The 26,908-nt window shown below is 33.6% G+C and overlaps 5 protein-coding genes across 7 annotated transcripts; 3 read left to right on the top strand and 2 right to left on the bottom strand.

Annotated features, from left to right (window-relative positions):
- The first annotated feature begins 184 nt into the window (after positions 1-184).
- On the top strand, positions 185-2,319 carry GCS2beta (glucosidase 2 subunit beta). The gene has a single exon (XM_076119771.1). It carries the CDS (start codon positions 293-295, stop codon positions 1,877-1,879), a length of 1,587 nt encoding a protein of 528 aa, XP_075975886.1. The 5' UTR covers positions 185-292; the 3' UTR covers positions 1,880-2,319.
- Positions 2,320-3,097: 778 nt separating this feature from the next.
- Positions 3,098-8,380, top strand: LOC142976453 (ATP-dependent RNA helicase DDX18-like). Its single transcript, XM_076119829.1, has 9 exons — positions 3,098-3,526; positions 3,709-3,858; positions 4,354-4,518; positions 5,109-5,247; positions 6,524-6,686; positions 7,115-7,267; positions 7,342-7,509; positions 7,647-7,824; positions 8,112-8,380. Exons 1-9 carry the CDS (start codon positions 3,277-3,279, stop codon positions 8,129-8,131), a joined length of 1,386 nt encoding a protein of 461 aa, XP_075975944.1. The 5' UTR covers positions 3,098-3,276; the 3' UTR covers positions 8,132-8,380.
- On the bottom strand, positions 8,339-13,856 carry pit (probable ATP-dependent RNA helicase pitchoune). Its single transcript, XM_076119828.1, has 11 exons — positions 13,664-13,856; positions 13,399-13,470; positions 13,022-13,183; positions 12,365-12,625; positions 11,411-11,560; positions 10,945-11,109; positions 10,488-10,629; positions 9,899-10,058; positions 9,296-9,448; positions 8,851-9,021; positions 8,339-8,702 (listed from the first exon to the last, which is right to left on the bottom strand). The coding sequence occupies exons 1-11, from the start codon at positions 13,767-13,769 to the stop codon at positions 8,373-8,375; spliced, it is 1,872 nt and encodes a 623-aa protein (XP_075975943.1). The 5' UTR covers positions 13,770-13,856; the 3' UTR covers positions 8,339-8,372.
- Positions 13,857-14,505: 649 nt separating this feature from the next.
- LOC142976542 (putative ATP-dependent RNA helicase pitchoune) lies at positions 14,506-19,283 on the top strand. The gene is made up of 9 exons (XM_076119966.1): positions 14,506-14,907; positions 15,092-15,244; positions 16,819-16,980; positions 17,218-17,359; positions 17,598-17,760; positions 17,982-18,134; positions 18,396-18,563; positions 18,745-18,919; positions 19,065-19,283. The coding sequence occupies exons 1-9, from the start codon at positions 14,640-14,642 to the stop codon at positions 19,151-19,153; spliced, it is 1,473 nt and encodes a 490-aa protein (XP_075976081.1). The 5' UTR covers positions 14,506-14,639; the 3' UTR covers positions 19,154-19,283.
- Positions 19,284-19,310: 27 nt separating this feature from the next.
- On the bottom strand, positions 19,311-23,055 carry LOC142976543 (uncharacterized). Of its 3 annotated transcripts, XM_076119968.1 has the most exons (5): positions 22,958-23,055; positions 22,652-22,879; positions 22,391-22,536; positions 21,630-22,230; positions 20,096-21,302 (listed from the first exon to the last, which is right to left on the bottom strand). In XM_076119968.1, exons 2-5 carry the CDS (start codon positions 22,854-22,856, stop codon positions 20,977-20,979), a joined length of 1,278 nt encoding a protein of 425 aa, XP_075976083.1. In that variant the 5' UTR covers positions 22,857-22,879; positions 22,958-23,055; the 3' UTR covers positions 20,096-20,976. The 3 variants fall into 3 exon arrangements, with proteins under 3 accessions (XP_075976084.1, XP_075976083.1, XP_075976082.1); XM_076119969.1 differs by lacking the exon at positions 20,096-21,302 and adding an exon at positions 19,311-20,058 and having other exon boundaries at positions 22,652-23,046; XM_076119967.1 differs by having other exon boundaries at positions 20,097-21,302; positions 22,652-23,046.
- Positions 23,056-26,908: the final 3,853 nt, after the last annotated feature.

Below are 26,908 nucleotides of genomic sequence, written 5' to 3'. Positions count from 1 at the left end.
TATCTCAATGTTAACGTTAAGGTGATATATTTGGATCCAGTTTTTGGTCAAATAGGGTCATTATATTTACCCGAAAAGATCCTGAAATGTGATTAAAGTATGCTAAGTTTGAAAATAATTAATATTGATCCATTTTTATTAATTATCAGTCTATGACCTTTATTTTTAAGTTGTGGTTGACTCTGGTTGGTTAACGTCAGCGCTGTCATTTTTCTACACGTTCTCTATTTATCTATTGCAATTTTATCAAGTGACCGGTGTTTAGTAAAAACGGTGTAATAATAAAATAATCATGATCTATTCTACATGGATCAGCCAGTATCATTCAGTTTTTTTAATTATTAGTTCTATTATCACCTATGTTCAGTCGGACGTGTCAAGACCCCGCGGGGTCTCTTTATCAAAAGCACCGCTATATTCACCGACAAAAGATTTCACCTGCTTTGATGGGACAATGACCATTCCCTTCAGCTACGTAAATGATGATTACTGTGATTGCTTTGATGGCAGTGACGAGCCAGGAACATCAGCTTGTCTAAATGGCGTTTTCCATTGCACAAACGCCGGTCATCGACCGCAGAATATTCCAAGTTCGAGAGTCAATGACGGTGTATGTGACTGTTGCGATGGAACTGATGAATATGCTTCGTCTGCAAAGTGCGGCAACACCTGTGAGGAACTCGGCAAAGAGGCTAGGGCTGAAGCTCAAAGAATAGCCGAGTTGTACAAAGCTGGTAGTCACTTAAGAGTAGAATTAATTGAAAAGGGTAATTCAAAACGAAATGAGATGGCAGAACAGCTTTCACAGCTTGAGAAAGACAAGGCTGAAGCTGAAAAAGTAAGAGATGAGAAAGAAGTTCTTAAGAATGATCTAGAAACTCAAGAAAATGATGCCCTTAAGGTGTACAGAGAAGCAGAGGAGAAAGAAAAGCAAAGGAAAGCTGAAGAGGAGAGACAGAATACTATCAAAGAAGCTTTGGAGCAGTTCAACAGGTTTGACTCCAATCAGGATGAAGTGCTCACAATAGATGAAATGAAGGTAGCCAATGTCTTTGATAAAAACAAAGATGGTGAGGTTGATGAAGATGAAATTAAGTACTTCATTGGTGATAGAGAGAGCATAGACAAAGAGAGTTTCATTGAGAATACATGGTCCTTATTGAAACCTTTGTTGATGATGGAACAGGGCATGTTCAAGCCAGCTGGTGAAGAGGGAGCAGATACTGAAGATATTGAACAAACTGAAGAGGGTGATGCTGAAGACACCATGGGTGACCTAGATGCTGATGCTGATCAGGAAGAGGAAGGTGATTTGGATAGTCAAGACCATGATGTTGAGGAGCATGAACCAGATCAGCAAACTGGAGTATATGATGAAGAAACACAAAAACTGGTTGATAGAGCCACTGAAGCTCGCCGTGAACACTCTGATGCTGAACGCACAGTTAGAGAAATAGAGTCTAACATTAGGAAAATCCAACAGAATCTGGAGAAGGATTATGGCTTACAACAAGAATATGCCACCCTGGATGGCCAATGCTGGGAATATGAAGACAAGGAATATGTTTACAAGTTATGTCTCTTCCAGAAGGTCACCCAGAAATCCAAGAATGGTGGTGGTGAGATTGGACTTGGAAATTGGGGAGAATGGGCTGGCCCAGACCACAATAGGTACTCAGTTATGAAGTACATTAATGGTATTGCTTGCTGGAATGGTCCTAGTAGAATGACAATTGTACAAATCAGTTGTGGGTTGGAGACTAAACTCTTATCTGTCACAGAACCCTATCGCTGTGAATATAAGATGGAGTTTACAACACCCGCTGCATGTGATGATGTGAGTAATGCACCACTGCATGCCTCACATGATGAACTTTAAATATTCCAGTGTTTTTTACACCTTAATGTGATGTGTTTAACACTTAAGTTACAAATGTAAAACAGTCATAGTCCATTGTCATGTTTAACTAGAAATATGTCTCAAACCTATACACCGTCTCTATAAGATAGATGTGATTGATTCACAGACAACAATCAACTTGAATTTAATATAAATAGCATGATTATAAGTAGTGAAGTATCATGAGTAGAAAATTTATTTTTGTTTAGGTGGAAAGTGTTTGTTAATAAGTATAAGAACTTTTGGTATCTACAATGATTATTCATCAGTGTTTTTGGTGTAAAGACTGAAATCATAAACATCATGCATTACTTTTTCTCACATTCCTCAGACGCAAGGCTGTTTTAGTTCAAGTAGAAAATAAATGAAGTGAACAAAAAACATTGTGAGTGATCAATAAAATTATTGTTTTAATATTACCCTCATTATTTTATTGTTTCCTATTTTACTTAAATCTAAGCTTGCAGTGTTTAACTTATTGTAATCAAATAACAATGTTATTTTTCTGCATTTAGTACCTTCACTACATTACATCCTATAGTAATTGATTCTTAGCGATTCTGTCTCAGGTGACAAATTATTATCTTTACTCATGCTGGGTTTTTAAGTCTGAAGTTCACTACAACCAGGAATTCTAATAAGGAAAACTTGTCTTGATATATATGAATGGTGTTGTTTTACTACCCAATTGATAGAGACAGATATAAACTCGTAGTAAATTCGCATATTTTCCTATAGTGACAGGGAAACAATCGACAAAATGCGATGTATTCCTACGGTTAATCATTTCAACCTTGACTTGTGGAATCTCTTCTGATAACAGAAGCATTACTTAAAGGAGTAATGGACTAGGTTATTGATGTAATACTAATCCTCACGACCCTTGATGTGCATTAAAAAAGCCGATGATAAGATTAAACTGTTATTTTACTCTCGTAAACATAACATATTATGACGCATGAATAAGGAAAATAAATTAAAAACCATCTGTGTTCCGTCGGTTATTGTTATTTTTACCTCGAACTGACGCCAGACGTAATTAAATAATAAGGATTCTTCGCAAAAATATCCATAACGTGTAACATTTTCAAATGTTTTTAAAACAAATCATTACTTACGCTCCGTTTGACGCTACGAAAATACTGCTCATAAGCTGAAATCAGCCGTCAGCGTGACAGCTTTGTTTTGACAGTTGAATAAACCAGTCAATAAAGTTCATGAAAAATTGTAAATAAAGGCACGTGTGCTCAAATCTTTTAGTTAATTATTACTTATAGAGGCGTTTTAAGTTTATACAATCTATTGTCTAAGCTTCGACTGAGTTTTATCGCCCCTAAAGAAAGTGTTTAAGTCGATCATTTGTTAGAATAGATAAAATGGACGTCGAAGAAATAATATCACAGTCTTCATATTCCATGTTGGAAGGGAAAATTGATGGCAAAATATTAAAAGCTTTGAAAACGATGGGTATCGATAAGCCTACTCGTATTCAAGCAGAAGCTTTACCACATCTGCTCCGTGGCCAAGATCTTATTGGGGCAGCAAAGACTGGTAGCGGAAAAACGTTGGCGTTTCTAATTCCAATTGTAGACAAGCTAATCAATTTAAGAATTTCAGCAAAAGATGGTAACTTTATATTTTTACATCACTTTCTATAATAATTAGAAATATAGGCACAAGATCAGAAAAAAAATAAGAATGGTATTTCATATACTTGCTTACCATAAACATATTAAGTATCAGACATATCCAATATCAAATAACATTCAGTATAATATGTTTCTTTACTAAATATTATGTTTGTTCAGGAACTGGATGTATAATTCTATCACCAACTAGAGAACTGGCATTGCAAACATTTGAAGTATTAAAAAAGTTACTAGCACACATTGATTTATCACATTGCCTAATTGTTGGAGGTGAAAAGAAAGCAAAAGATGTATTGAAACTAAAGAAAGGTAAGATAATATAGCTATTAAAATCTTAACATAATTTGCATAATCAGTGACTTAGGAAGTTTCCTGAGCCCATCTTTAAGGAGGATTTTGTAAATAGCTTGAACCCAACTTTCCTTGAAAACCATAGCTTACTTTATAAATTTGCAGGCACCAATGTGAGAAGATGAGTCTAGTAAAGTGAAGCTAAAAAGTCAGCTCATGTGTACATAAACAGTATTAGAATGCAGTGCAGAGGGCACCCAGTTATCTGATCTACTAATTCACATGTTTTTATTAAAATTTATTTACCTAGAGTAATGACAATAACCATTGCACAGTCAATGAGTTAATGTCATTACCCTGGGTACTTTCCCTAACAAGATTTATAAATCAATAACAGCAATCAAGCACTGGTTTTCAAGCTATTTATCAACTATATGATGTGACTCAGATTTACATCTATCCACCAGAAGTAATTCTCAATGTAAAGCTTGAAATTTTTGTATGTTTTCACAGGTGCAAATATAATAGTCAGCACACCAGGCAGGTTATTAGACCACCTTCAAAACACAGAAAAGTTTCACTGTAATAATCTAAAGATCTTAGTGTTGGATGAGGCAGATAAATTGTTAGAGGCTGGATTTGAAAAACATATTACTGGTATCATTCAGTTATTACCAAGTGAGTATATTACATTGTGGTATTAGTCAACTTTTATTTCTTCATAGGACAGAAAGGAATCTGGTGTTATACCACAAGCAAAAAAGAAAAGAAGTAGCCTATTTCTGTTCTTGAATGTTGTGGGACATGGTCAACAACAGATGCTAATTTTATTATAATAAGAATGATCAAACTGCCTCTATAGGTCTAGACCTATAATACTATTGCACAACCAGTTTTTGAAACAGTGAATATGAATCACATCATGCAGTATTATTGATTGTCTAGGCCTTGTATAGAATTTTGTTTTCTTTATTTGAAGTGCATTTTTGCTGCCAACATTCTTCCAGTCCTTTTGGATACCCCATGGTAGAACTGTGCTTTGATCTATAGAAATCTACTTGTAGCCCAAACATATAATGCTGTGTTATTATTCTATATGATACAGTTATAACTTTATCAAGTGTTGATTTGCATAAATTGTAAACAGTAATATATATTATAGGCCACATCTGTTCAGTCATTTGTATTTATTTATGAAGTTATGAATATGTAATAAATGTCAATGTACTTGTTACAATGTAACAGTAATATTTCTGTAAATGTTTCAGCAAAAAGACAAACAGTTTTGTTTAGCGCGACGATGGGCGAAAATGTGAAGAATCTTGCAAGATTGGCAATGAGAACTGATCCGGTTTTAATATCAGTAACTGATAGTAAAATGTCCACTGTTTCTGGACTGCAGCAAGGGTAAATGACATTTACTATTTATCGTAAATACTAAAAATACTTGTTATATTAGGTTGGGGAAAAAGTTTTTTCGCATTATAGTATGCATGAACTTGTAATAAAATCTCTTTGGCTTCGAGAATCACAAATGAGTACACGGTTCATTAGGTTTCTTTCAGTGAACTCGTGAGGTACCCAAATATCGATTGATCGCGTTGTTGTGTAGAGAAAACTTTTATTACAAGTTCATACATACTATAAAGCGAAAGGACTTTTTCCCCGACCTAATATGTTTACCTACTTCCTATCAGCAAAATTATTATTCTCATCAGAATTATACAAAATTCTACGGTCTCGACGTGTTTTATTGTTTAAGTAGGTAACATAGGTACTTTTTTTGTGTCAGCACGAAAAACTACATTTAATAAAATGTACGCAAGCGTTCTTTGTCATAACAACATGAAAGTAGGTCACTATAAAATTGCTATGCTCTAGAAAAATGCATAATAATATTTTATTTTTTGGGCACTTACACGAACATTGATAACATCTTCACCTCTCGTACGCTTGCTGATAGCGCGATAGTAAAGATTTGTTTGTTGACAGAGAGTCCTGAATAATCCAATTTTAAAAACATGCTTGTGACCTATATACTCAGTCATTTATTGTATATGCACACGTCCGTTGACAAAATATAATACGATAATGATAAGCATGCAACAACATCGAACGTATGAATTGGGGTGAAACAGAGGTCGAAGTTTGTTTACGAGAATCAGCCAGTCAGTTCCTCTTAACACGGATACTTTTCAGAATAGTCAAGAAGTCATAAGTTGGTGAGGAAGGTAGATGTGAGATCCAGGTCTTGCACCACTTGGAGTGAATTAGCACTCAGGGGTCAACATTTGTAGTCTACATTAACTCTTTAATCCCCGGTTTCTGAGGCACAATTAGCGATAGTTTATCTATCCAAACTGTCTTGTTTCATTGAGCTTAAACGCTTTTGAATAGATAAACTACCGCTAAATGTAGGTACCTACCTAAGAAACCGGGGGTAAGAGTAGACACTAGACATACTTACGGGGTGCAATAGAAAACACATTTATCTCTCACTGATCTGTGCATCAGCATAAAAGTAATCAAAGGTTGACAGTATTATGATAATAAATATGACCTCGCAATAGTAGGTACCTATTCCTGCTAATTGCGACATATGCATTGAATCTGTCTGCATAAAAGCAAAAATAAAGGAGCCTCTAATTTTTAATAATATTATGATCCTAAAATTGACTTTCAGATTTTACATCTGCCCAGTGGAGAAAAGGATGTCATGGTTATATAAAATGTTGAAGAAGAGTAAAAAATTAAAAGTAATGGTGTTCTTCTCATCTTGTAAATCTGTAGATTTTCACTACGAGTTCTTTAGTAACCATTGTAAAGCATCTGTATTGAGTATACATGTAAGTATGATGAGTTTTGTAAATGCTGACACTGGAACCTTAGTTAGCTTAGCTGGCATAGTTTGCGGTGGACATACATGCATGCTTAACTGTCTCAACAATGCGAGCTAAACTGAACGTACTTATATTAGCCAGCGATGGACGTCGGCGGTTTATAACAGCTTCCTACATTCGTTTAAGTTGCTATCTCTAAAAACATCCGTTCAATCACAAAAGTTTCATATCGTGATAGCTTTGCTGACCCTCGGGGGAAGTACTTAACATTAATAGGTATTGATAGATAACATGTGTCACTTTCATCATTTAAATGCATATCATAAATCTCTTATATTATAAATAATAATTTGACCTACGACAAACGATTGAAACAACAATGCGCAATAATTTTCTAATAAACCTTGTGATTGATGTCGCAGTGTATATTGTAGGGACAGCAAAGCCAAGCGAGGAGAAAAGAGGCATTCCATAGTTTTACGGAAGCTAAGAGTGGGATTCTCTTTTGCACTGATGTAGCAGCCAGGGGTTTGGACATACCTAGTGTGGATTGGATTGTTCAATACGATCCACCAACAGACCCTAAGGTAATGAAAATTATATACTTTTTACTGTTCTGTGATTCATATGAATTTTTACTATATTTTAATCTTATCTTTAGGAATACATTCATCGAGTTGGCCGTACGGCGCGGGGACTCAACAATACAGGCAACGCAGTAATTCTGCTTAGGCCTGAAGAAGAGAAATTTATAGAATTTCTACAAAAAGAGAAAGTGTATTTAGATAAATACACATTTGAAATGCCTAATAACGAACTTCAAGAAATGGTAAGAACTTTTTAGATTTCTATACTATATGGGTAATAATAATCTTTTAACCTCCTTTATGGCACAAATAGCAGTTACGATAGCTATACGGATTCGGTCATAGATAGATTTATACTGATTGTACCTCTCTTTTTTAGTTAGAAGACATCATATCGAATAATGGAGTAATGAAAACACTGGCACGAAAAGCGTATCTTTCATTTCTCAGGTGTTATAAAACACATCCCCTCAAGAAAATATTTAATATCAACTCTTTGGATTTGAAACTAGCAGCGAGAGCGTTTGGCTTTCAAGAACAGCCTCATGTTGATTTTTGTATCCTTTTTACTATGAATTGTAGTTATATACTAGCCCTTACAGGATAAATATGTTCCATAAGATTACCTGAAAAGTTAATAACATGCTCCGATTGTGATTAGACAGTCTGTTATGTAAATATCTACCATTATTCAAGACCCGACTGAGTAAATGGAATATTTTGCAAATATGAACATCTTCAAAAACTTTCTTCAACATGATTATCTATACTATGGCTAGGTACTTACTATCTAAATAAGATGTTTTCGAAATAGAATTTGATTTTCTTAACTAAACCACTCCAGTACCAAAGAAGAAGAAATGACAATTTCATCACTGATAATGAAGGGGTCACCTAGAAAACGAAGGTTGTTTATCAACAAAATTCAATTGCCAGACAAGATTACATTGTTGTGTAGTGTGTCAAGATATTAACGTCTGATTTATCTGACGTTTAGTACATATGTACACAGTGAAGGATGGCTTAGATAACTAACATTGTTGACTAATGTTACGCAATAAAACTAAAAGATAAAACAATATTGATTTATTTTCAATTATTATTATTAACTGATGGATTTGTTTTTGTTCCCCTTTTGCCTATAGATCTTAGTTTTCTCTGCCTTATTTTTATAAGAAGATGGGGCGTTTAGTGACTTGAAGTATCCGTAGCCGCCGCCTCCTTTCCTCTTTTGAGGGGGTCCTTTATTTGCTACTTTCAGTTCAATAGCTGGTGGTACGGTAAAGCCGAAAGATTTTGATACTTTAGCCATGTCGATAGTATCAATGTCGAATATAGTCTTCAGGTGATGTGAGTCGTAAGCTCGCAGATAACTCTTGAATGCTTCTTTCGCAGATTGATTCAGGAAGTAGTTTCTTGATATCAGTTTCTCGAGCTGTAAAGAAAGAGACGATTTTATTAATTTGTTTTTGGTTCACGTTCATTTACGCTTTAAAGTAAAATATTGGCTCTAAGTAAAATATATATCTTGCACTAGAAAGAATGATATAGTGGGAAAAGTAATAAAAAAAGTAGTCACTGACCTGCAGTTGTATATCAGCAATCTTATTCCAAGAGAATTCAAACTCGTTTAGCGTGACTCTCGACTGTTTCAAGTATCTGAGGAAGCCAAGCTCTTCTGGACGCAAGAACAACAGCGCGTGGCCACTTGTACCGAGACCACGAGCTGTTCTGCCCACACGATGGATATATTCCTAAAATAATAAATATATTTAATTATTAAGCTCTAGAGAACAGACTATAGTGACATTTGGTTGTCACACTTAGATTAAGTAGACCAGTCTATTCTACAATTTTAAAGACACAAAACAAGCCATAAATTTTAATACTACTTAATTTTTTCTCTCAACTTTTAATGATTATGGGCTGTAGAATAACTATTACACTTATCTGGTTTCGTAGTGTGAGATGATTAGTTGATATTTTGACTAGTATTTACTAGTATTATATAAGTATGTGTAACAATACCTTGGGATCATCCGGCGGGTCATACTGCACGATCCAGTCAACGGCTGGAATATCCAGACCTCTCGCAGCTACATCTGTACACAACAGTATACCGGACTCCGCGTTACAGAACTGGAAGAACGTTGTTGTACGTTTCGTTTGTTGCTGCTTTCCCTGGAGAATAAAGTAATAATTTTATATACATACTTCACATGTGTTATACCCGAAGTGGTATAGAATACAAGCCCGTTTTGTCATTGAAAATCTTAGTCTTATGTAATAGGGATCGAGCTTGTTGTCTACTGGGCACATTTACATACTACCAGAAAAGACCCGACCTGTCCGACCTGAGAATCGAATATGAGACCAATTTTATTCATATTGTGATTTGTACAAAAATTGTTACTATTAAAATGAAATTATTGTTTTCTGGAAAAGAAAGAAGTGTTAACACTGTTGTAGCTTTTGTTGTCAGGAACAGATGTTTACTTTCGTCGGTGTTTGCAATCCCTTGCGATTCAAGATTCATTCAAGAAAATTATAATCTATTTGAGATTTATTTGTTAGCATTACCACAATTACTAGTGATCGACTTGTTTGCTCAAAACATAATATAATACTTACGTGTATAGACATAACTGGTAGATCAATATAGTTGAAGAGCTCATGGTGGTATTTGACAGACATACAGGTAGAGAAGAACACCATCACCTTTTTCTTTCTATTCTTCTTGAGGAATGTGAATAGAACCATCATACGTTTCTCTGAAGGGCATACTATGTATCTGTAAAAAATATTTCACGTTAGTCCACGGAATAAAAGTTTGTTTCGGATTCTATGCACCGCAATTTGCACAAACATTTTCGGAATCTTATCAACAAAACCAGGCTTTCCAATATCCGATAAAAAGAATCCTGGAACTTTTTGTAGTAGGTATTTTCTCTATCTAGGACTCTTCAGAGTCCTAAATTTGAATTATTACTAATCTGTTTTTGTTTTACTGTGACTATTATCTTAAATTTTTACAATAAATACTCGTTTATGCATGGTAAAATACGTCTCTCGAATTATTTTCCCTCTTCTGCGTATTGGCTTGTTGATGTATTTAGTAATAAAAAGTAAATCGCGCTCATCTGTCAAGCCCGAGAAAAAAACGTTCGCGGGCTTGATGTGTAAAGGCACCTGATGGCGCTGCTACTGTTAGGCATCTTACCCTTGTTCTAAACTGTCGACGGTAGCCTGTTCCCTGTGGTCATCAACTCCAACATAAACCGGTTCGTGCTTGACGGCCAGCGCAGTCAAAGCTTCCGTTTTCTTTGTTTGCGTCGCACTGAACAACATCGTTTGACGACGTTCTGAAGCAATGAGTAGATTTATTTTAAGAAAATATTTTTATAAAGTCGTAAAATAGCGACAGTAACTTAACCAACACACTTATTTCGGACTAATATAATATTTAGTTGAGGGATTTCTTATATGAAAAATGTTATATAAATAACTCTAGGATGCTTCCAAGTACAGAGCTGATCTTCAATAGATGAAATTTGCCAGAGTGATAGTGACGATATCTTTGAGGTAGCAGCGCGTCAGCCAAAATTATGACGAAAAGTTGTTTAAGCAAATATGTTTTAAAGGATCTTTCACGATATAGTTTGACCAATAATACTTACTTGGCAGTAATTTGATGATCTGTTTGACTTCTTCTTCGAAACCAATCTCCAATATTCTATCAGCTTCATCAATGACAAGACACTGGAGGTTCTTGTACAAAAAGTCTGGCGTATTTTGTAAGTGATCCAACAAACGACCGGGTGTCGCCACTAGGATGTTAATACCTGTGAAATTATACATAAACTGGTTTTATATAATGTTTTAGAAGAATACTTTGTCAATGCATTCATAGGAAAACTTCTTTTATATAATCTTAGTAGAAAAAGCTGTAATCTAGGAAAGGCATTATATCACCCTTTCTAGATTTTGGAAAAATATTTCGTGATAGGATAACTGCCATGAATTATTGCTTATAAAACCGTAACCGCGCGGCTAGCCACTCCTGCAGATGATTGCTAGTGTGTAAGGGGTCTAAGTATGGTAAATATGTAAATACTATAACTGGATTTAGTTATAATTAATAACCTTTAGACAACTTTTGTGCTTCAGTACTTCTGTTAGCACCTCCCATGACTAATCCATAAGTATGGTGATGATATTTCATCAATTCCATCAACACACCAAACGTCTGCATCGCCAACTCCCTTGTAGGAGAAAGAATAATCACACCAGTGCCTAAAAAACAAAATAAACTTTAAAACTTGGATAAATAGTTGAATCTTAAAAGTAAGTTATGATGGTGCATGTTCAGATATCCATTCTGAGTTCATAAAATGGTTCCATTCTCCTACAGTTGATGAAGGACCTCTAGCAACAAATGTGTCTCGACAGTTTGCACTGGAGACTCAATTTGAAACCTCTCAACTTACATCAACTGTTTTTGAAGATATGATAAACCAATTTCACATTCGCCTTTTGTCATCATTACAATATTGTTTTGTTTTAATAATAAAACACAACCTTATATGTACATTATTCTTTGATTGATTAAATCTATACTAATATTATAAAGCTGAAGAGTTTGTTTGTTTGTTTGAACGCGCTAATCTCAGGAAATACGGGTACGATTTAAAAAATTATTTCAGTGTTAGATAGCCCATTTATCGAGGAAGGTTATAGGCTATATATCATCACGCTACGACCAATAGGAGCAGAGTACCAGTAAACAACGTTATAAAAAGGGGAAAATTATGAACCATTCTCTTTTATGTGACGCAAGCGAAGTTGCGCGGGACAGCTAGTTTATCATAAGATTATAAGTAAGTAAGCATGTTTTTTGAATCAATTAAAATTTTATACATCTTAAACTAAACATTTTTTTTTAATGTTGTAACTAATATATTTTGTTAATATTCCTTTAGTAACAGTAATAAATTTTGTTACATTGACATTTAAATTGACTCTCAGAAAGGGAAAGCTACAAAAAATTAGAATAAATTAAACCATAGTACCTTCATAATGTAATACAACACAACTCACCATTTCTAGGCTTGAATTTAAGTTTATAAATAAGGTCAATAGCTGGTATAAGGAAGGCCAATGTCTTTCCAGAGCCTGTCCTGGCTGCACCCACAAGATCTCTTCCTTCCAGCAGTGGAGGGATTGCTTTAGCCTGAATCTCTGTCATGGTGGTAAAACCCATGTCTTTGATACCCATGAGAGTTGATTCACAAACTTTGTCTTCAAGGGAAGTGAACTTCTGATCTGATAGTATACCAAGACACAAGCTGGAGCCAGGCACTGTAATAAAAATAAAGAAGTTTTAATGAAATATTACTGTATGTTAGTAATTAAATAATGTTAGTGTTAATGGTTTACATTGAACTATGCAACTTTGACATCCAAAAGCAACAAATAATTTATGATGTTTAGCTAAAATTATTCTACAATGTGCACTAGTATAAAGTCCCATGGGGACAAATAAAAAACAATTATTTTCATGAAATTAAGTTGAAACAATCAATAATAATTAGAATGCTTTAAAAGACTGAGCTTTTTAAAAGACTAAATCAAATTCAATTGTATTTTTGAAATTGTTTAAAATGTAACATGTATTTAGTTTGCTATTAAAAACAAGCCAACTGACAATTTATTAGGAGTGAGAACAAAATTAAACATAAAACAAAGTACACTTACACTGACTCTCTTCTGTGTTGGTATTATTTTCAACTTCTTCATTTTCCGTGTCATTATCCTCCTCTTCTTCTTCTTCTGCTTCACTATATTCTGCAGAAGAATCTTCTTCTTCCACTGGCGCCGGCTCTTCTTTCACTTCTTGCTTTACCTTCTTTTGTTTCTCTGTAAAAAAAATTGAGATGTTAGACTACAGTTTAGTATTATTTTTAAAGATTATGTATGCATAAATAATGTTTGGTTGCTATAGGGCCTTTTTAAAAGGACGAATACTGAGAAAGACAGAAAATCATTGATCTAACAATAAATTTTATAAGACAAATTAAATTAATATTTTAGGAATCTGTAGTGCACATCCATAATGATAATAATTAACTTACTTTTAGGCACGGCTTTTTCAGCATCTTCACGTGGTCTTTTTTTGTTCTCATTTACTACCTGGGGTACTGCATCTGTAAAAGAAATGTAGTTTTGTATTGATTTCAATGTGTTCCCAATACAAATGAATATTTAACATTATTATGTTGGCTTATGACAAGTTTTAAGTCTCGTGAGAACGTTGAAAGAAAAAATTGTTGAATATCGATATCGACGGTAATAAAATCGGAAGAAAGGTGGTAAAAACCATATTGGAGGTTATGTTACCTGGCGCGTCTTCTGATACGCCATTGGTTTTCTTGTTGATCAGCTTTAATTTCTTCTTTTCGCGTTTTTTTATCTTCCTCATAAGTATCTTGTCAGGAGTAGGCATCTTGGGTGTTTCTCAAGAAATATTTATTATTTATTCACATGGAGATATACACGCTTTTATGTTGATCAACGAAATGACAGATGCACGTTGACAGAAGTTGACAATTCCCTTACTATAGCGGTGATGGACTATTGTTTATCGCCTAATGAACGTAGATTAGTGTCACCTCACTATGAACTTAGGATGCGACTGTCTGTGGTCTTATTTTATGTTGCCAAAGGTATCAAATAAGCTGTAATTATACTCTTTTATTGCGCCGAAGTTATTCATTTTATTGCGATGTTTTTTTATAAACTTTGGTCCCATAAACTTATTAGTATGTTTGCCGAGTTCGCTATATCTCCAAACATTTATTAGAATTAAACTAAAAACTTTATACAGCGGCAACTAGTGGCAAGGCTCACTTGAATTAGCAAATTCTACGAATAATATATTAATATGGTTGACCCACCACCAGAATAAATTATATTATTAAATCATTTAGATCTTCGTTTATTAGAATTATCAAGAACCTTTATCTAACCTCGGGTATTTGTAGAACTTAGGTCTTAATCTCTATAGAGTATTGAAGACGATCCTTTCTGTTATGACATTCGCATTATTCGCAATTAGGTACATTACTTTTTAATATTTTATTATACTATACAAGCCTATTGTATTTTTTAGCCTATCTTCTTCCGATTTGTAATAAACGATGGCAGCACTGAAAAATGTCACTGTCAGTCAGTGACGTCAGTGTCACTGTAAGTAAAGTGTGGATGTGAATATTTTGGTTTTCACTTGTGATTTGAATTTATTTTGAATTCTTGTTTAAGTTCATTCGTTTCGTACGTACAGTACAATATTACGCAGGAATTATTTGCATTTAAAATGGAAACGGAAACAAACATGGAAGAGGAAAATATAAATCCTAGAAATAAGTTCAAAAGTTTGAAAGACAAAGTTTCTTCGGCTACATTAGCCGCTATCAAGGGAATGGGATTTAAAAAAATGACTGATATACAGGCTGAAGTATTGCCTGAAGCTTTGGATGGGTTTGATGTTGTTGCTACTGCAAAGACGGGGTCTGGTAAAACACTCGCCTTTTTAATACCAGCTGTTGAGGTTGTTTTGCAGTGTAAAGAAAAGCAATTGGAAGGTAACCTCTTTGATTAATAAATAGCTATAACTTTATCGTAAGAATTAAATATTTTATTGAGTGCATGCAAAGTCCCCAACCCGCACTTGGCTAGCGTGGTGGCCTCAAGGTAACTTCTCCCTCATTTGGGCTAAAAAAAGAATACAACTGTCTCCATCAATGTTCATATTTTTTTGGTTTGCAGGTACATTCTGTATTATAGTCTCACCAACTAGAGAGTTAGCCACACAAACCTACACTGTTCTGCAAGATCTAATCGCTTATCATGAGAATATCACATCAGCCCTTGTTATTGGAGGAGAAAGCAGGAAAAGACAGAGTGCTGAACTTGCAACTGGTTAGTACAAAACTATTTAAGCTTTATACTTGTGAACATTTGACTAAATTTTAAAGTATCTAAGCATTGAAGATCCCAATCTGCAAAATGTGATAAAATTTTATATAATCTAAATGTTAAGATCACCAACCCACACTTGGCCAGCTTGGTAGACTCAAGACCTATTCTCTCCTTCATTTTGGAGGAGACCCTTGACCAGCACTGGGACAACCATAAGTTCAAAACAATCCTTCTTTAACCCTTAACTGTAGTCGTGGGTCCAGTGGACCCATATTCAATCTTCAAACGCGTGTAAAAAATAAGGCTCGTGCCTTAGCGACTCCCACTTCTAGGTACCTTCCGCCAGCACGCCGGTGCGCGCATGGGAGAATGGACGCGTTTCGCTCGCAACTGCTAAGGTGAGTTTTGATGAGCTCTATAGAAACGTAACTTTTTAGTTGTTGCTCATTCATTTTACTATTTTATTTTTTTCGGTTATTTGTGATGTCAGACCAAAGAGATATGTCTACAAATATAGATAATATAATAGAGCAGTGGTTGAACACAGAATCGAATTATGATGAAGATGAAACTAGTGGAAATTCACCCATATGTCGAAATAATGCTCCAACGACTGTTTTGTTTAGAGTATTGGTCATGAGTGCGGTGAATGCTTTTATCATCCAGCAAAGTCATAAAAGAGCTGCAAAGATGACAAGGATGATGTTTTCGAAAGGACTCGCAAAAATATTGTGTGAGCTTACATGTAAGAAAAATGCTATACCTAACCAAAAACTTCCCACACAACTGAGGACAATTTGCTACAGCTCTCAATCTAAAACCAGCACCAACTTCGTCATCTGCAGATAAAGAAAGCCTGAAATTGGAGAGAAATAAAGGGAACAGGTGTTCTGTCTGTCCACCCAACAAGAGAGTGAAGAGCCTACACTTATGTCCTAAGTGTAAACTACCTATTTGTATGACTTGTGCAAAGAATGTATGCAATTCATGCTTATAATTTGTTCTTCAGTTTGATATGTCAATTTTTTTTAAGAAGAAGATTTTTAGTTTTTATGATAACTTTTTTTAAATTTGTTATTTTTTGTACACGAAAAAAGTTGTATTTAGTTTTTTTATGTTACGTTTATATTTTTTACGATTTTTAAATAAATATATGTTTTTAGGTTAATTGAATAACAACTGATTGTAAAAAAGATCCATTTAAGGAGAGAATTAAAGTTCCTATTGTTGATTTTCTTTAAGATTCTGATTCTTAAAGTTTCAATGTAGAGTTTAATAAATATAAATGCGTAAAATATAAAATATTTTTTGTTTTATTACATCAAAAGTAGAATATGGGTCCCCTGGACCCACGACTATAGAAGTGTGATTATTTTTCACGACTTCAGTTAAGGGTTAAGCACCTATACAAGGCATAACCACTAGTTAGCTGCATAGTTCTGCAGCATTCAATAAATAAAATACTCAATTACAGTTGATAATACACTTAACAAGTTAGTCATTTATTTCCCCACTTAGTACTTACAAAGTACAGATTGTGAATTATTAAGGTTTTTTTTTGTTATTGATTACAGGAGTAAATATAGTAGTTTCGACACCCGGCCGATTATTTGACCACATGAGAACAAAAGAGTTTGACTATAGAAATGTTTGCTGTTTAGTATTGGATGAAGCTGATAAAATATTCCAGTATGGATTTGAAGAAGACTTGAAGCAAATTATAAATAGGTTACCTAGTAAGTCCAAATATTTCTATTTCACAAAGTGAACCAATATCTTTAGTCAAAAATCATTTTATACATGAACTTTTTCACCATTACCCTAATTAAAATGTTTTCTACTCTGAGAATAAATAATTTCTTTATATAGATCTCATTTTTATTTAGAAATTTGCTTACCACATGTCTGTATACCTACACAAAGTTCTATGAATTATGATCTAGATATATGAATATATTGCCTTATGCTTGTAGAGGACAGACAAACCATGTTGTTCAGTGCAACACAGTCAGAAAGAACAGAGGCTCTGATCAAATCAGCTATGAAAGAAAAGGTTCATAATATAAATACTGATGAAGATAATCTCATGGCCACTGTAGAGGGTTTGAAACAGGGGTAAGTTAAAATTAAATTAAATAACTATTTATTTCAGGCAAATCACCCATAATTTTGTTCACATAACATAATAGTTGTATAGTTCAAAATCCCATATTTTCATATTGTAGTTTAGAAACACAGGACTAGAATTTGGTAGCAAGAAATGCAAGGCTTTTATTTAACTACAACGTTTTTCAGTGGTAAATAGTGTTATTAAAATTGATTTATAAATTTAAATTTATGCATTGAATTTCAGATATGCTGTATGTGAAACTGAATTCAGATTATGGTGGCTTGACAAGCTTTTGAAGAAAACAAAAAACTTCAAAGTGATGGTGTTTTTCTCTAGTTGTAAGTCAGTTGAATTTCATCATGAATTCTTTATCAAGTATTGTCAAGCTTCAGTTTTATGTATTCATGTAAGTAAATCATATTACGAAAAACACCAAATTAACATGAAATGTTTACTAAAGTGAAATTTAGTTCAGCAACTGGTTGTTTTGATCTGGATTAGAATACAATAAAAAATATGATTTATTTCAATCTGAATCAATCTTTATGTTAAAATTGCATGACTATATATTTCATCATGCAATAATAATACTCGGAAAATATATAGGTACTATTTGTTCTTTTCTAGGGTAAAATGAGTCAGTCAGATAGAACAGAAGTAATATCAAATTTCTACAATGCAGAGAAAGTAGCACTTTTCTGTACTGATCTGGCAGCTAGAGGGCTGGATATTCCGGCGGTAGATTGGATAGTACAGTTCGATCCACCTGCAGATGCCAATGTAAGTTGTTTGTTTTTAAATAAATATTGAAGTCCTGACTTTAGTCGACACGCAAATTGTTATTATATACCTACCTACTGCTATTTTTAAATATTGTATTGGTACCAAAAATACAAACATAAAATCAGGCATTTTTCCCATAAAGGTAGGCAGAGACCAAACAGCAATAAAATAAATTTACCGGTGCTTCGTAAGTCATGTGCTAAAAATCATTGTGATGTAGGTAACTATTTCTTGACTGCAGATTTGTTTTTTTTTCAGGAATATATTCATAGAGTAGGAAGAACTGCAAGAGGTATGGGCGCCGAAGGAAACGCGGTACTCTTGCTACGGCCCGACGAGATTGAATTCGTCAATTATCTGAAGGAATCTAAAATATATTTAGACAAATACGAATCTTGGGATAAATTAGCGAATTTGAAACCAAAGGTAAATTAATTTAAGTAACTGTTGTGTATGAAAAAAACTGAGTTCTTTTTCGTTTCGTCTGTGAAAGGGTCTTTGCGTTTCTTATCCTAAGATTGTAAAATATTATTGTATTGTGTTTATAATTTAAGCGTCAATATGCCCATCATTGATTAAATATAAACTTTTTTTTTTTTTTTTTCAGTTAGATGCTGCCATGTCAGATCCTCAATTCCATCAGTTGGCTGTTGAAGCATTTGAAGGCTACATGAGAGCTTTTGAAGTGAAAAAATTAAAACACATTTTCAATTTGCTTACCATGGACGTAGACGCTGTGGCGAGATCATTCGGTCTAAAAGAGAGGCCTGATGTTGATGTCCGTAAGTAACAGTTTCTAAAGACTATTTTTTTTACCCACTTTGAACCGAAATGCATGCGTGAATTTGGTTGCATAAATTGAACGAAAAATGATTAGGTATCCTTTTCATAGGAGCCGGAAAATAATATGTTGTATTCGTTTTACAGGTATCGGCTTCAGTAAGAAACATAGACCAAGAAAAAGAATAGCAGCTATGCTTGCAGATAAATCCACCGGGAATAAGCGAATCAAATAGTGGACACAAGAAAATTATAGAACTCATTTTAAATGAAGAAAGTAATCTGTCCATTCAGATATAAAAGTAATGTTATAGTACGACATTATTAAAAATGTACATATACCTAAAAATAGTAACATTATTATCTATTAGGTGTTAAATAAAACATGAATAATGTAAATAGGCATTTTATATTAATTATTCCTTATCTAAGGGCAGAAATATGATCCTTTTTACATGAACAAAATAATCTATATTTTGACTAGACAAGTCTAAAAATCTTTACGTATAAAAACCATTTTGAATTTATTTATACATACACAATTATATTACAGATCAAATCATCGTTAAATAAAACATAGGAACTTTTCAAAACCTTAACAACGAGGTTCTCCAATGAGGAACTCTTCTAGCTCAGCTGTCGTATAAAGGTTTGTCTTAGGACTCCCATATCATTTTTAATACTTATCATTTGCTTTACTGACCATATAAAACTATATTGATATTATTTCACTCCATGAGTATTTAGTTTGGACTGCACAGCAGAGTTAGAAAGTTCTTCAATTGCAATTGAGGTCTATCAATATGTATAATACTATTTACACGATACTGCTTCTATTTAGGCGAAACATTCATTTCGTAGATGTTATTTCTTGATAATTTCTCGAGACAATCTTCGTGATTATGCTGATGATTGACGGCATATATCATCGTATCTATAGTTTCCACCGTGGCTGGACATCGATTCAAAGAAAAGTACTGCACACATCTCCATGAAGTCTTTCCATGTGTTGTTGAATGTTTTGTGTAAACAAAGTTCATATGTACTAGTTGTTTGTGGCCTTTCCTACTATAAATGTATTTATAACGCACTGGCAACTGCTGATTTTCATTATTTCCATTGACTACTAGTGAGAGAGCACCTGTAAAAGAAATTACAACACTCATTAAAACTTTATCGGGCCGAATTGATCAAAATATTTGCTTAGTATATTATTTTATTGTGACTATAAATACAGAATGAGTAACACAATTATTCAGTTTATATGTCATTTAATCGAAATATGGATATAAAAATACATTCGCTTATAATAGTAATTCAAAAACACACTTTTAAGTAAATCACACGCAAAATAGCACTTGCTCCACAAATTCTAAAAATAATACAATAATTGTTTCATGCAAAGACCTTAAGTAATATAAAAATCACGAATGTAAAATTAGGAATGTAATCTCAATTTTGTTCATATAAAAGATACATGTAAAACCACTCTTACAGAGATCATTTTGATTATAATTATTTCTTGTCGAAATACTAGTCTATATACGAAAATATACGTGTATAGTACAAAAATGATTGATGGATACCTTAATTAGTACAATAAATAGACTAGAATATGAGCAATAAAGTCTTTATAAAAATTTATGGCGTAATGCGATGGCACTATCAAAAGAGTGAAATTAGTATCTAATCAGTTGCAGTTTTATAAAAATAGCATTTTTTATAGTTATAAATTGGCACTTTAGAGCCTGTCCCACTATCACAGTTGATTAATTATTGTGCTTTTTGATCTTTATTACTCTGAAATGTAACTGGTACTTAACCATAACCTAAACTACAATATATTTATGTACCTATTTAAAAGGTTTATAGTTCTCACAATCATCCAGTTTATAGATTTGGTCCCAAATCTTTTGAATCTATGATTCGGCTTTGAGTAGACTTAGAAAATAAATATATGAGGCCTGTATAGTAGCCTGGCAGTAAACCTTTTGGTTACCAATTTTTGACTTAGGAATAATTGTGTATTGCCTTAAATGATAAAAGTGTGTGAGTTGAGTTAATTTGCATAATAATCTCCTTGCAGCTGTGAGACTTTGAGTATATCATTAAAATGTATGCCAAAGCATGGTGACTTGCAAAATGGTAGTTCACAAGCACTGCACATGAATCTAGTGTCTCGCCGCCGGCCGATCTTCCAACAGAGGCGACATGAACGCTGTGGGTATTTCTTTTTGCCATCTTCTTTTTGTGGAATAGTTACGAGGCGATGTTCCATGGTAGGCCTAGTGAACTCCTCGCTGGTGTTAGTTCTCAGCATGTTGTTAGTCACCTTACCATTCACTAAGTTTTTAAGGTCGATGATAAATGAACTCAAACTGGTATCTGAAATCACGATGGGCATTTTCAATGTACTGCTTGAAAAAAAAATCACAAACAATTGTAAGATTGAATAATGTTGAAAATGCCATCGTGTTTTCAATATAAGAAGCTTATTGCAAAAGAAAACAGGAAAAATTCTTAATGAAAACTAATAAAATGATTGCATTTTCAACACAATCTCTGATCAGGGTGAAATAATGAGTAAGCATTAGTAAGCAGAGAAGTTTTAACAAAATAAAACTTAATGTGACCAAATTAAATTAATTGCTTTGGTTTAAAATTGCTGTGATTTTAGAGATTGCATAAGATTTTAATTGATAAAATACTTACTATCTTGTGGGGATGGATAGTCCATTGGCACAGAGAGATCTTTCTTTCCATCTCTTATAGATTCATAGTTTTTAGGAGTTGAGCAAACAGCAGGATCAGTTACTATGATGTCACTATCATCACATTCAGTTTTCAATTCAACTCCATTGTCAGATAATGCTTGGTCTTTACTTTTTTCACACAGATCTTGAGAATTATTTTTGTGCAAGTGTGTGTTAAATGTTGTGGATATATCTATGGGGTTCTCATCATACAAGTTTTTGACATTTTCAAAGTTATTAGTTTGAAATATCTGGCTGTTTTGTTTGTAGACTATTTTTTCTTTTATTTTGGGTCTCTTTTCTGGGTTGAGTATGTCAGTGAAGTAGTTCTTTTGTATGAATTCATCAGATTTTCTTTTGAGATTGCTGAGTCTGTGTAGTTTTTCAATGAGCTGTCTTTGTTTTAGTAGTTCTATGTCATTGTTCTGACTGGACTCTTCATTGATGCCAGTGTCATATGTGTCAGAGACGCATGACTCTGCATCAGGTGTGTTGTTTTGTGTGTCTGCTCCATGCTTAGCTAAATCATGCTCTCTCTCACTATCATTTTCATCATCAGTCTGTAAAATGTAAAAAATATGGTTAAATAATATACACAACATTGCTATAAAGTAAAATAGTCTTGTATTGTGGATGTTAATTATTATTAGGTAATTACTCATTAGAAATAATGTTATGTATGTAGTTAAGTCAATTATGAGAAAAAAAAACATTACCAACCTCTTTATTCGTCAACCCTTTGATTTGCAACACTTCTGCTGTACCTATAAAACTAGTGAGATCTTCTCTTTTCACACTTACTTCTCCATGATACATAAATTGTAACAAGTCTTTCATTGCTTTGTGAGTCACATCTCTTAACACCACTGAAAAATAAATAAATTTGATTAGCCACTTCAGGCATTTTACTACTTATTAGATTCTAATAGCAATAAGAGGAGACACGGTGAGCACAAAGAAACTTTGTCATGTTATAATTACCAATTGGATGTTGACATGGATTCATTTGAAACATTTTCTTGAAATAAGGTGAACATATTGATAATATTACTTTATGAGCTTGCAATAAATGGCCTTCTACGGCTATAGTTACGTCGACAAACTCGCCATTTCCTAATAAACCGGCGAATCCTTTAGTCAGATTTCCGTGAAAATTGTTCCAGGACAATGAAAATTGTTGGTCCATTTCTAACCACTATTAAATTGCATCTAAAAAGTAAAACTTGGCATAATTAATGTTTAAGATGCTTCCTGCTTTCATAAACACGTAATAAACGCGAAACTAACAATTTTCTATTGAATAAAGTAAAATAAACTTGATAAATATTTTGTGTAGGAAACGTGACAGATGTGAACGGCGCGTCCCATAGATTATACGCGCGTCGTTGCGTATGCTAGTAGTGTTGCCACCTATTAATTAATTAAAATTACACTAATAATCGACTATTACGTCATAAAATTTAACATGTGGCTTATTAATGCAAACATGCTAACTATTTTAATTACGTACCGATTACGGTGTTATTTATCGAATTAGCTACGCATATTTTACGAAGTCTTTAGTTCTATTCATAGGAAACACGGAAGGGTAGGTTAGGCAATATGCAAATGTTTTATTTAACTTTTGAATTTATTCTCAAGGTACCCAAAGTCTTGTAACGTGTCTAGGTAATTTAGTGCAGTCAATTAAGCTTAAATTAGGTAAGAATCTCGGAATTCGAGATACCCAGCTGTAAGTCTGTAAATACTTGTATATTGACCCCCTAAAAGTTGTCTCAAAACCTACATATGGTAGGGTGTACGCAACTATAAAATTTCAAGGTCCAAAGTCCCAAAAACCGGTTTTTTGAGCTTTTTTTGTAAATATCTCATTTCCTACGGAATTTTTGCATTCGTATTCATTACCAATATTGTACAGTATAAAATTCTCTACAAATTTTGTTTGAATTTTTTTTTTTACGGTGAACCGTTTTCGAGATAGAGGAGGGAGAGCGCGCGGTCACAGGATCATTTCAAGTCAACCGGTGCTTCCGGTCGAAGATGCGCCATATATATTATAGTTGATGAACTATCGATAAATCAATGATTAATAAATATTTGTCAATTTCTATTAACTATTACATTATTTTTTATCATTTTTTTTATAACCTATCCACTTTTTATTCAGTATTAATTAACTTATCAACACTTACCTGCCCATGTAATTGCAGAATTTTTCATGAAATTATAGGCACTATATTTGAATTTTAACCTAATTAATATTAATAACTTCTTACATGATGAAAAAAAAACAAATAAATCGGTATTATTGAAAAGATATAGATTTAATATAATTATGAAGAAAATGATGACACCAATGACTTTTCGAAGTTATGTGTGTATTAGAAATAATTGTCACATGCTCCAACGGTGAAGGAAAACATCGTGAGGAAACCTTGCATGAATAAAATTTGTTAAATACATTTATTGAGGGCATGCAAAGTCCCCAACCCGCACTTGGCCAGCGTGGTGGACTCAAGGCCTAACCCCTCCCTCATTACGGGAGAAGACCCTTGCTCAGCAGTGGGACAGTAATGGGTTAAATTTATTTATTATTATAATCATTGATTTATCGATAGTTCATCAACTATATATGGCGCATCTTCGACCGGAGGCACCGGTTGACTTGAAATGATCCTGTGACCGCGCGCTCTCCGCCCTCTATCTCGAAAACAGTTCACCGTAAAAAAAAAAATTCAAACAAAATTTGTAGAGAATTTTATACTGTACAATATTGGTAATGAATACGAATGCAAAAATTCCATAGGAAATGAGATATTTACAAAAAAAGCTCAAAAAACCGGTTTTTGGGACTTTGGACCTTGAAATTTTATAGTTGCGTACACCCTACCATATGTAGGTTTTGAGACAACTTTTAGGGTGTCAATATACAAGTATTTACAGACTTACAGCTGGGTATCTCGAATTCCGAGGTGAACTTACTATAATGACTGGACTAATTGTCTGAAAATAAGCGCCCTAATGATTAGCAGCTATGTATTCATATTATTATAGTAATGACCAGATTGTCTAGATCTTCATCTTAAAAATTGCATCGGTAGAGAACCCTTAAAAAAAACGGTACTTTTTATCCAAAATTTTATTGATATTCATTTATTTATTACTTTTATAGGTGCAGTTAGAAATAGTCAACGTAGCACTCAGTACTTCCAAGTACTAACTTATTTAGTAACTCCATAACTAGGAACATTTACAAAGTCTGAAGCTTCATACAAGTAATCCTTGATGAGGATGTATTTAAGTACTAAACATGTACCTATGTATAAAGCATCACGTTTAACTTAGTTTATAGATGGCTTCCAGTTATTTCGTTCGCCTTCCATTAGTACAGAGCTTTGCTAAAACTTTCCATCAGCGGTCGTGGACTAGTCCAGCTAAATTAAGTTTCAACCAAACTTTTCGGAGTTTGTCGACGCAGAGGAATCCCAACGAAGATGTTAGTTACACTGACTAAGTTTTGTTTGTTATCTATCTACGTGAGATTTTCTATATTTTGCCGCGTGATGGCGTGAGACTAACTGAACAGATAACAAACTAAGACATCGCTGAATTTGTACAAACAAACACTAACTTCTGAGTTACAGTGGATAAATACTTTTAGTAAAAGTTAGTAATAGTATCTGACTGCGTTTGTATTTCAATCAAATTTGTTTTCATTCAGCACTGAAAATGTAATTTGGATCGCTGTCAGGTAAAACAGAACAGGTAATAATAAATTAATTGTTTTATTCGTTTAGCTTATTAACCAACATTTTAATTCGGTTTAACTAAAATAAAATGATATTACACGTTAGTTAAATAATAAATACCAATACTAAATGAGGTGCTGAGCAGAAAAAAGATCTTTAGCTTTACCGATGGAATTTTCTTTTTAGTTAGGAGTTCGTCTATTTATAGTCGTGACACGTAAAAGCTAATGAACTAGTTTACGTGAGGCTATAACTCTAGGAAGGTATCTACGGTAAAGAATTTAGGAAGGCATCTGCTGCCAAGACAGATTGAGATGTTTTTGGCTTTCCGATTTAGAGGAAACATTCGGGTAAGATTGTTACTGTTAAATACTTACAATTAGATATAGACTTTCTGTTTTTTTTTTGTTTCAGTTAGTTATGAGTAAATAAATATATGCTAACTGACTCTGTTATAATAGCGAGAAGACCGATGATCATCCCAATAAAAAGGTTCAATAATAAAAAAAAACTCTTCCTAAAATATTTGTAATGCAGTTGATTTTTTTTACATAACATCAATAATATATGTTATAATGTCGCTAAATAAATTACAATCCAAAACACTGAATAGTGAACAGCGTGCATTTTTAAAAAAAATTGCCTCATAAAAAATATTATAATTGTGGCTCGTGGTTCTATTGCCGAAGCCAATTAGTAATATAAAATTAAACAAGCATTTTTCGGTTTTCCTATGTATACCTTGTACTACCAATACAAACCTCGAATTTCAAGCCATCGTTGAAATTCCAAAGTCCCCAAGTCAAGCGCATGTGCTATTAAGAATTCTTTATACATATGTATACAGTTATATGACTTTAATTTGTTAAGCATGCCAATTTTTCATCGCATTAAATCATATAATACCCATTTGCAGTAATGGCTATGTGATTCTTATCGATGCCATTAAACCAGTGCTAAAGCCACACGTCTCGTGCACTATCGATTATATGTCAGTCACAGTTGTGAGGCGCACCACCAATGCTTTTACAACCAAAGAGCTTTGTAGATATTTACGCACTTTACTTACATCGTCTAGTACCTAATTTCATATTATTTATTATTAACACTGAATCTCACTTCATTACCTATAATAAGTTTTTTTTTAGACCTGTGTCTTTCTAAACCAACAAAATCTTTTTCTCTTACGTTTAGCTTTACATTGTCGTGTCTGATGTTACGTACACATTTTTAAATACATATAAATATTGCTACAGAGTCGTCAAGTCTTCAAGTAATGTGGCCCGGAGAGAATTGAATGTAGTGGCCATATTTTATTTATGTTTTGTGAAGTGGTCGTACCCAGTGTTCCCCCACCTATCGATTGTAGGACATGTCCACCGAGCGGCTTAAGCGTCGATTAATTAAGTTCAGTAAGAGCAGAGTCACCCTATTTCCTAAGATAGCCCAACCATGACTCCGCACTTTTAATTTTCTGGTGTCACGAGTT

This window comes from Anticarsia gemmatalis, chromosome 11 (genome assembly GCF_050436995.1).
Source record: "Anticarsia gemmatalis isolate Benzon Research Colony breed Stoneville strain chromosome 11, ilAntGemm2 primary, whole genome shotgun sequence".
In the NCBI taxonomy this organism is placed as follows: domain Eukaryota; kingdom Metazoa; phylum Arthropoda; class Insecta; order Lepidoptera; family Erebidae; genus Anticarsia; species Anticarsia gemmatalis.
The sequence above is the reverse complement of the archived record's forward strand: the minus strand, read 5'-3'. Positions and strand labels throughout refer to the sequence as shown.